Raw genomic sequence first — 11,389 nt, 5'->3', positions numbered from 1 at the left:
AGGATGGGAAAAGCAAGGCCTCTATTATAGAAGGTGCTGGTGTGCAGGGGCTGAGGCTGAGTGGGAGCCTCCCTGCCAGGCCGCGGTTAACAAGGCGCTGGATGAATTAGAGAATGGCAATGAGTTTTTAATTGGTGACACATTATATTTATCAAGCTGACAGGCAGAGTCCCGAGCTTGGGCCTTTCTTGTTTTGTCCCTGGGCACACATTACTTCCCCCTAGTCACCCTTTCACATTCCCGTCTGTCCAGAGCAGCTCCCACACATGTGGAAAAAAATCCAAACATAATAATTGAGCGGTAAGTTGAAAGACTGTTGCATAGATCCAAATCCTTGCTCCTCTTTTTTCACATTCTCATGGTGAAGATATGAAGGCAAATCCTTTTCAGACTTTTCAATCTGAGTTCATTATAGCAAGGAATAACATTAGCAAGGAATCCATATTAAGGATTGTGGAAAGTTCTAATATGTGAATTCATTTTATTCTTTTGATAACAGGAATAAACTAATTCTTTCTGTTTGAGAATAGACTTTTGTAATTCGAGTAATGTTTGCTGAAACTGGAACGGCCATGCTGTAAACAGGTGAGGTAAATAGGGATCACAATGTGAGAGTAAGTTTTCCTTTTCTTTCCTTGCACAGTTTGAAACTTAAACATCTCAGTGTTTGGTGAGCAACAGGAGTGCATCAGAACTCAAACAGATTTGGAAGAATCTTTTGTTGCCCTTCAGGGGGATGGGTTTAGGAGTAGAGCTCAGCTCCGCTTTATGTAATGGGACCACAGAATGGCAGCAGAGGAAGGGGGCCTAATGAAATATTTAAGATTTCTGCTAAAAGAGGCCCTGAAAGTTCCAACAAAAGATTTGCTGAGGGCCTTCATTGTGTGGCAGCCTGGTGGAAGCTGTGCCGGGACCGCTACAGATGTGAGGAGGGCCCATATTGAGCCGGATGGTGGAGGCTCTGCTCACAGCTGTGTCTGCACACTCCCGGCCGGGCCACCAGCCCCCTGCTTTTGTGCCCCATTGTGGCCAGCACATAGCGCTGATTTTACACCAAGATGATTGCACAGCAACGCCTTTGTGCCGCCACTAAAAAAGCACCCCGCCCCGTCCTAGCGAAAGCTCATGTCTGTGCCCTTCCCCCTTTCTGCCCATCTCCAGCATCTCTCACTCTGTCTGTCTAGATTCCTTTTTTCCCCTCTCTCTCCATCAGCAACAAACTAAGGGATGACAGGGTGATGAATCCATACCCTGTTGTCCTGTCGCAACTATTGAGATAAGCACCAGGGTCTGAAGCATTACCCATGTGGCCTTCCTCCTCCAGAACCTGCCTATTTACTACTTAATGGCCGTTGATTAATGGGCCATCTATTCAAATGAACATATGCCATTTTTAGGACCTATAAGAGCTTTATGTCCAAATTCTGAGCCGGGTGTCACAAGGTCAAGGCAGACCTTTTTAACACATTATCTGTGAAAAGGAGGTGATGCATAATTTACTAAGAACGTAACAGTTGACTGAGTGGGTTAAGCTGAGAGTAAAGGATTCTCATGAAATGAATAAATGCCAAGTCATGCATGTGTCATTATTATCATTATTAGCCTCCGCAGCGTCTCTGTATTGGAATAAGTGAGCAGAACTTACTCATTCCAATACAGAGAGTTCTGCAGCTATTATTTAGAATATAACTTAATGAATCAATTTTAAGGCTTTATTATGGAATAAAGCTTGTGAATTGGAATTTCCTATTTGCAAAGTCAAGTGGTCTGCAAACCCAAGTTCAGCCCATGCCATGGTATCAAGAGACAGCTCATAACGTCAATTTTAAAAGAAGTTCTTCCCTACTTTTAAGTAGAATTATATTTCCTATAATCAATCAACAAAAAAGACATTAATTGCTTCAATCTTTAAAATTGACCATACATTTTTGTGTTAAGGTAAATAAATCATAAAAGATCTCTTAAATTACTATCATTAGCTAGTATTGCTAGCATATATAGCATTAGCTGGTATTGGTGTTGGTATTGGTGGAGCAAACAAAAGACAAGTTTTTGTGGAAATGTGCATGCTTTTCGAACAAATTTGTAGCTTTTTTTTGTAGGTCCTGAGGTCAAAAATAATTCTGATCACCGACTTTCCACTTCCGAGTTAAGTCGAGCGCAGCATTAAACCAAAGCCAAGTGGAAATACTCTTAGGTCATTCAAAAGTTGGAAAATGAAAAAAAGGTTAATCCCTTCTCAGATCTGGTTGTAGCTCTGCTGAAAAGGAATTAAGCCAGGAATTACTCTGACATTACGCTAGTCTGGACTTACTATTCTGAATAAAATTACTTTTGTTTGTTATCATCTTCACTCAAAACTCATGCTGCTCCACCATACTCAAGATTTATTGTAAGGTTTTACATTCAGTAGATGATGGCATGGAAAGATTTGCATTCATACAGCAATTAGGTTTTGCAGTGGGTTGTTCTAGGATGCTAACCGGGGAGTCTGTGCTGGGGATAGGATCCAAGAAGGTTATAATGCCAACTGATCAATGTGTCCTCAGTGTGTTGATGTAAAACAGAGCCCCACGTTGATCTCCTCACACACTAGAGCACAGCCTCATTTCTGCCGTGTGTTTCCCCTCTTTCCACAAAGACCTGTCACGTTTAATGGCCTGTTGGCTGAGTGGGCTGCTGTAGCCCTCTCCAGAAGAAAGGCCAGGAAAGAAAGGCTCATAGACAACTAATGCAGCTTAATATTCTTTAAAAAGGTCGGGGGACAATTAAAGGAGTGTTTCCCATGGTTCTCCCCCAGCGGTTACTGCCCGCCTGCACAGCAGCCAGGCTGTTTGATGGAGTCTGAATACATCTTATTGATGGGGTCAGAGATTAGAGGCGACTGGGATGGCTCTGAAAGGGCCGAGTGTGGCCTCTGAGAGAGGCTTGGCAGAGCCACATTCAGCCAGGCCTCTCGGCCTCCTTCACACACCAGCACATTTGCTCCACTTGTCTGCCTACAAATGCTTTTCAACTGAGCTTTCCTATTCACAGACACCACACCGCTGATGCACGTGGGGCTAGTCTGTTCTCTCAGAGCAAGCATGCATGTGTGTGTGTGTGTGTGTGTGTGTGTGCAGAACTACATCCAAGCTTGTAGATGCAAGATAAAACATGTCAGTTGAATTATTCATTTGAATTTCAGTTGGATACTCCATTTACATTTGTAATGATGGTAAATGACCAGTTGGAAGCAAACAGAGAACATCTAACTTTAGATATACTGCGCAAAAAATTGCAAAAATTGACCTGTCTTTATTGATATTCAATTTTGGTAGATAAATATTATTATGCAGCAATTACTGTATATATTGTGAAACTCTACTGGCACTACTTTCAGCCACAACCTTTTCGGATAAATTTAATCTTTTAATATAATCTCATTTTATTGATTGTTTCATGTAGTTTCTGTATATAAGGGTTTAAATCCCACGTTTATTTGTGTAGAAAATTTCTGTTGTACCATTTATTTATGTAACTACTTATTTTTTCATAATGCCCATTCCTCATTACTATAATGGAAATATAATGTACATTAAAATGCATGGTCAGGATAGAATTTGGCCAAATGTATAACGTTCATCATTCTATTGTGCATCAAGATGGGCTGAACAGATCATCATAAAACTGACTTTAAATGTTTTTTTACTTAAATAAAAATGCTACACTTTTATAAGTAGATTTGAAAAGAGATTTGAGAGTTTTTACTGAATTTTGCTTAAACTTTGCTGCAAAACTCTGCTTCTCTTTTCATTGTGACTGGAAATAGATTCCATGATCACTGATAGTTCTCAGAGGAGCTTCCTGTGTTCCTGGAAAGACATGCTTTGAAAAGCAACTAATTTGGCTACATATGAAGTGTGTAGATGCTGGTAGAGGAGGTGGAACCCAGCTGTACTTTACCATACTGCAGCAATTAGAGGAATGTTGTGGGTCAGTGAATACACAGGCTTTTGTTTGACTCGATTGCTGCATTCAATGGGATCTATAGAAGCATCAAAGAAGGAACCCAATTACTGCACTGAGCATTTTAATTGTTCATTCTGTGTAATTAAGAAGCAAGTTTCAAATGTTTTTAAGGGGCCACTGGATTATCTATTTTTTTTAATCTATCATTAGGTTAAATGGCATGCCCCTGCCCAGGTGCACTTTGGCAGAGGGTACTTAGGGGCATTGCTCCGTACACGAATCTGCAGTGGTCAGTGCTTGTTAGACATTGTTAGTAGCTTGTTGCACATATAGGATTAACCAAGCCCTTTGCCTTCTGTCTCAATAATAACATCTAGCATCAGTGAGTATGGACTTTTCAGAGTACCATTCTATTTTTATATTTTTTACAATATTTTTTGCACATTTATTTGCAATTTATAAGACATTACACATACAGTGTTTCTTGTACAGTAGTAGAGAAAAAAACATAAAAATTCCACCATGAAACAAACACACTCAGTGCTCAATTTATTAAAAATGCCTTTACACTTATTCATTCATGCAATTATCTAATCAGGCAATTGTGTGATGGCAGAGCAATGCATAAAGTCATGCGGGTACTGGCCAGTAGCTTCAGGTAATGTTCACCTCAAGCATCAGTATGGGGAAAAAATGACAAGGATCACACTGTTCACTGGTAACAGTTCACTGTTAATTCTAACGCAGCAAATTTATCATTTCCATTATGACTAGGTAGTCAAATGGCACTGTGGGTAATGCGGGAAACTATTAACTGAAGTTAAAATAGACTCAAAGTAAAAGTCTATGGAAGACTAAAAAATTATATCAGAATTTTGTTACACCATTAAACTCGCCTGCTACTGAAGATTATATGTTAAATATAAAGAGTAACATGCAATCAATCAGGGTGTAGTTTACCTTCAAGTCTGCAGTGTAGATGCCTTCATTTTAAATATCTGTGACCTTAGTACCACTTTTGATAGCCATGACCAATGCAGATTTACTTTCAACACTGCAATGCAGCCAGGCTCATGTCATCTATAATCATCTCTAAAGAGAAGGGCAATTTTAGGACACATGCTCTTCCCCACCCAATTCATGATAAATGTATGCTGTTGACACCTTCTGTAACTGTCTGCAAGTTGCTGCAAAAATCTGGGAAGCACAGGGTTCAGCAGCAGCTGCCAACAAGAGGCGTGGTGGTGATGGTGGCGCTGTGTGTTTGTGCATGTGGTGGTGTCATGGGAAGGACCTTGTGAGCAATGTTAATAACTCACAAGTGGCCGAGGCCGGTGGTCACTGCCACATTATTAATGTGCTATCACACTCCCTGGTATCCAGCCCATGGATGCATTCCAGCAATAATGGGCAGCAGCTGGACCTGGGTTTCCGGGAGGACAGCTGATTCTGGTCTGATGCTGGGACGTAGTCTCAGGGAAACACCCTGACCTCTCCCCAGCTCAGGCTGTCTACACGCTCTTTGCATCATGTCTAGGCCTGGAGTCCCTCTGCACTTTGTCTTATTTCAACAGGCTGTATTGACAGCTCGTTAGAAAGCACTGAATGCAAACTGCAACACATGCGGTTTCACAGTGTAGGCTTTCAAGGCTGGTCTAACATCACACAACTGAGGCAAAGCTCTTAATGCTGATTGCTGTTCTGGATATTGTATCTATTATTGTTAGAGTTTCACTAGTGTCATTACTGCTCATTATTAAAGCATAGCAAAACAAATATTTAGATGTTGAAGGTTAAATGTGTATATTTACACTATATTGCCAAAAGTATTCGCTCACCCATCCAAATAATCAGAATCAGATGTTCCAATCACTTCCATGGCCACAGGTGTATAAAATCAAGCACCTAGGCATGCAGACTGTTTTTACAAACATTTGTGAAAGAATGGGTCGCTCTCAGGAGCTCAGTGAATTCCAGCGTGGAACTGTGATAGGATGCCACCTGTGCAACAAATCCAGTCGTGAAATTTCCTCGCTCCTAAATATTCCACAGTCAACTGTCAGCTGTATTATAAGAACGTGGGAGTGTTTGGGAACGACAGCAACTCAGCCACGAAGTGGTAGGCCACGTAAACTGACGGAGCGGGGTCAGCGGATGCTGAGGCGCATAGTGCGAAGAGGTCGCCAACTTTCTGCAGAGTCAATCGCTACAGACCTCCAAACTTCATGTGGCCTTCAGATTAGCTCAAGAACAGTGCACAGAGAGCTTCATGGAATGGGTTTCCATGGCCGAGCAGCTGCATCCAAGCCATACATCACCAAGTGCAATGCAAAGCGTCGGATGCAGTGGTGTAAAGCACGCTGCCACTGGACTCTAGAGCAGTGGAGACGCGTTCTCTGGAGTGACGAATCGCTCTTCTCCATCTGGCAATCTGATGGACGAGTCTGGGTTTGGCGGTTGCCAGGAGAACGGTACTTGTCTGACTGCATTGTGCCAAGTGTAAAGTTTGGTGGAGGGGGGATTATGGTGTGGGGTTGTTTTTCAGGAGCTGGGCTTGGCCCCTTAGTTCCAGTGAAAGGAACTCTGAATGCTTCAGCATACCAAGACATTTTGGACAATTCCATGCTCCCAACTTTGTGGGAACAGTTTGGAGCTGGCCCCTTCCTCTTCCAACATGACTGTGCACCAGTGCACAAAGCAAGGTCCATAAAGACATGGATGACAGAGTCTGGTGTGGATGAACTTGACTGGCCTGCACAGAGTCCTGACCTCAACCCGATAGAACACCTTTGGGATGAATTAGAGCGGAGACTGAGAGCCAGGCCTTCTCGTCCAACATCAGTGTGTGACCTCACAAATGCGCTTCTGGAAGAATGGTCAAAAATTCCCATAAACACACTCCTAAACCTTGTGGACAGCCTTCCCAGAAGAGTTGAAGCTGTTATAGCTGGAAAGGGTGGACCGATGTCATATTGAACCCTATGGATTAGGAATGGGATGTCACTTAAGTTCATATGCGAGTCAAGGCAGGTGAGCGAATACTTTTGGCAATATAGTGTATCAAGTTAGATGGGGGAACATAAATAGTGCATATTATACTGTGCAACCAGTTATTTAGGAGTGCATGTTGCACTTAACACACTCATATTTCTTCCTCCATACACTGCTCTCACTAGGGATTCAGTTTGGTGTTAACAGTCAAAAGGAGATTTAATAAAGAGAGCTATATGGTGTGAAGGCTGACCTTGCTTCAGCCCCACACTTAGCTTGCACTTACCAATCTTTCTTAGAAAAGCCACTTCTTCTTTTAGTGTGTTCCCAAGGCGCTGAGTCTCACAAAATAAAACACACACATACACATAAGCCCAGACCTGAGTCTTGGCTGAGGCCCATGGGCCGAAGTGGTGCTGGCGGAGGCACCGTGAGAAACAGGGGGGTGACAGGCGAATGTGAGCACAGCTGCACAACTGTTGAGCAAAAAAGGCCAATTACAGAAATATGCAGCCTGAGGCTGCCGTGCAATGAAAACAGAGCTGTGTTTTTACTCAGTGCTAAACTACGATCAATGTATAATAATAATAATAATAATAATAATAATAATAATAATAATTCTTTTACCACTTTGTTTATGGAAAGAATCTAAAGGTTTTAGTGTGTGTATGTGTGTGTGTGTGTGTGTGGTTTCTTAAAATGCATTATAAAATTTAGACCAATCCAATAAGAAAAAAAATCAAACCAACATAATCCAGGTGTTTTATATCTTGCATTCAACCAGCTGCAAATGAAAAGGAAAAATCCATGTGTTAACTATTCGTTTACAAAATACAGTTGTATATCAAGCGCAACAGAATATTCTGTTTTCCTGAAGAAGAAGAAGAAGAAGAAGAAGAAGAAGGGAAAAAAAGTGTTATCCCAGCTGCTACCTGCCTGGTCTCGCTCACGCACGTTTTGCTCTGCGCGCGCCACAAAGCCAGACGCGCGCGCGGCCACGTGCTCAGCACGCTCTCTACTGTGCGCGAGCTCGGGCTTGCACGTCCGTCATCATGCCGGTGAGCTCCTCTGTTCTTCTGTACATCCACCTTCTCTAATAACACACACGGCTTACTGCCCAGCGGCTAAACTGGATTTACAGCTGCACACACCCGTCTTTACTTTTCACGTGTCCTTGCACACTTTCTCTGTGAACGTCATTTCTCCTGTAGGTCAAAATTTTGTGAAAGATTAGTTCTATAAAAATATAATATAAATAAATATCCTAAAGCTCAAATTTTGCTTTGTTCAAATATTTTCTAATTATTATTATTATTATTATTATTATTATTATTATTATTATTATTATTATTATTATTAAAGTTTTAGTTTAAGTCATGTGTAAATATACTAGCTTAGTAATAACTAGATTCCAGTTTCTTTTATGACCACACAGTGGCTATTCAGTCACAATTCATCAACAAAAAGCACAAGACAAGCAAGAAATTATAATAAACACCTCAGCATGACTAAACAAACCGTGGATATCTGGGTGCAGAGTGTGCCACATCACACTGGCATGCAGGACTTCTTTAACTGCAAGTGTAACTGTGGCTGCTAACATAAATACTCACTCACTTATCCTGCTCAGGGGTCTGTAAAAGTGGGGTTAAAGCAAAAGAATTCAACCTGGATGAGATGTCAGTATATCATAAGGCATCCAGAGGAAACAGTACACAGAGGAATCCAATTAGATACAGGGAGAACATTGGACCGAAGCTCAGGACCGAATCCAGGACCCATCACATGTATTCACTTCTGTAAGTTAATCCTGTAAGACCATTGTCGAGCACCTTCCCAGATAGCAACTAATTACAATACAATAAAAACTATAATATAGCTATAATAATTATAACAACTTAAACAATTTGATAGTGAATGATTGCTCTATTCTCTGTATCACTGTAACTTTAAAACAATTCCAGACATTATTTAATAGGAAATGATCTCATGTTCTGTTCTCTAGTTCTTGAATAAAGTTTCAGTAATCTTGTCCAGAATAAAGTTTCAGTAATCTCTTCTCTAGGTCGTGGGAAGTTCATCCTAAACCATGTTTATCTAAAAAAAAAGAGGTAAAGTGGTGGTACATCATTGGTATGATAATCAAACACTGCTAAATTGTCCTGATTTATGAAAAATATTTATCATCACTCAGCTTCAAAATCAAATGTGAAACAATACTATCCATCCATTTTCTGTAGCAGATAGGGGACACCCTAGATAGGATGTCAACCCATCGCAAGGCAGAATTGCACACATTCACACAGTTTAGAGATGCCACGAATCCCACAACACACTTCTTTGAACTGGTGGAGGAAACCAGAGTGCCTGGAGGAAACCCCCAAAGCATGGGGGAGAACATGCAAACTCAGCAAGCACATGACAGAGGGTGAGAATCATGCCCCTGACCCCAGATGTGCGAGGCAAACATCTTAACCACTAAGCCACCATGCCCTCTCTATTTTACAATAATAAATTGCAAAATGACATTTACTGTGTGTGTGTGTGTGTTGAGTGTGGGTGTGTGTGTGTACTTTAAGAGAATATGTAGCCATGTGTACATGCACCCATGTGCCAATCTCATGCTTGCATGTCATATCTTTAACATGACAGTTTTAAGAAGGCAGGAGGCAGAACTTGTGGTCAGGTGGTTGGTAAAGAGTGGGGAGGGTTGTGAATGTGAGCAAGGACGCATGTGCATGTGTGTGTGAAAGAGAGAACCAAAGAGAGCTCGTACTTCTGCCTTTCAAGGTGTGTTATTTGCTCAAGGCTGTCCAAACATTTACGGAGCCCTGGCAGCCCAGGAATGCAGAGGCACGGCTGAGGCAGTCGAGCAGCAGGCGTGGGAAACCGCTGCTCTCCTCAACCTCTGCCGGATCCTTCCCCCTCGGGCAGAGTGTCAACACAGCCAGTGCCAGAGATGTGTGAGCCTGATAGTGACAGGTCCCGTCAGCAGCGCGAGCGCTTGTATACACACACACACACACACACATATGCGCGCACACACTTGTACGCACATGCATGCTTGCTCTGGGAAGTATACAGGGCCTGCCGCCTCCCTTCCACACTGACACACTTTAACAATCTGACGAGGATGCCTGGGGCGGCCACACGCACTCAGGCACACACACACACGTACACACACACGTACACACACATACACACATTTGACTATCAATTGACAAAATTATTTAAGCAGTTAATTAATGTTATGCTTACACTTAAATTTAAGCATCTAGCTTATCTCTCTTAAACTTAGTAAACAAAAGGAAATCTTTCTGCTCTTTTCTTTTTAATAAAATCTAAAAACAGTTTTCTTACCTTTTTCTAAAAAATACAAAACTGGCAAATGTCCCCACATGGTTAAACCTGTCATATATTCATATACTAGTAGAGACATTTGGTCCCCACCAAGATTTAAAACATGCCTTCTCTTACATACATTCTATACCAGTCGACTATTCCTATGCAGACAGCGACAGAGGTACGGTATATTCATATATTCAAACAAAACATTCTACATATATTAATATGCATAATTCAATACAGGCCAACACTAATCGAAAAATGTAGCTATTCAGTGGACCTACACCCAACATGCTCTTGTGATCAAGGACAAACTGAAGTGCTCACTGCTCTGTGATAATACATCTAACCATTTCTAATCCACTCAAACAACAATGCCCACATCCCAGCTGAGCTCATGTTATGGAGTTATTATCCGCAGGCTGAATGCACTCGGCGTCTGCTCCCCATCATTACGTTAATAGCCCTGTGCATTGTGCTGTGTGGGGCGTGTAGTCACATGGGTGTGGTGGGGACACCGTGGGTGACACTGAGTGCTGCTAGAGCTCTTTAGATACCAACAGACGCTATACTGCAACAAGTGCTTGCAACCCCTCCCAGGTTTAATGAGTCTGTGTGTGTGAAAGGGAGACTTTATGTGTCTGTGCACGTTGTCAACATTAATTCAGGTCTGAGCAATTTGAATAACTGTTGAAACATAATGCTCTGTTCAGTCAGGGCAATTAAAAAAATCTCGAAAGTCCTTCCAGCAATATGAACGTGGGCTCCAAAATTGAAAATATTATAAAATTGTCCTAAAGTAAAATGGTGCCTAAATATATATATGTATGTATTGCAACTGAGACAGACCAGCAATTTCTTATGTTAAATATAAAGACAATTTTCAAACATCAAAGTTTAAAATGAAGGATTAAATATTTGCTCAGCGCTTCATTTAACAATTGAGCAACGCGAATGGTTGTAATCCCCAGGTGTTGCTTTGTGAGTGTGCCAAACACGGGAATCTAGTCGAAACCCAGAGAAGGAAGTCAGTCATGCAGTATCTGATGGCCTCGGGCAGAATGACGGCAACGTCAGAGCTCAATGTTTCGTCAAACAAGTT

General features: G+C 41.7%; 1 protein-coding gene across 1 annotated transcript in view; it reads left to right on the top strand.

Annotated features, from left to right (window-relative positions):
• The first annotated feature begins 8,446 nt into the window (after positions 1–8,446).
• The window catches only part of LOC131365877 (PPARGC1 and ESRR induced regulator, muscle 1), a 33,161-nt gene continuing 30,218 nt past the window's right edge, over positions 8,447–11,389 (top strand). Inside the window, exons 1-2 of the mRNA XM_058409784.1 lie at positions 8,447–8,525; positions 9,751–9,948. Of these exons, the coding sequence (XP_058265767.1) occupies positions 8,447–8,525; positions 9,751–9,948 (277 nt within the window). The remainder of the gene's footprint in view (positions 8,526–9,750; positions 9,949–11,389) is intronic.

The sequence above is a fragment of the Hemibagrus wyckioides genome, linkage group LG15 (assembly GCF_019097595.1).
Source record: "Hemibagrus wyckioides isolate EC202008001 linkage group LG15, SWU_Hwy_1.0, whole genome shotgun sequence".
In the NCBI taxonomy this organism is placed as follows: Eukaryota; Metazoa; Chordata; class Actinopteri; order Siluriformes; family Bagridae; genus Hemibagrus; species Hemibagrus wyckioides.
This window is presented reverse-complemented; position numbering and strand designations above follow the sequence as displayed.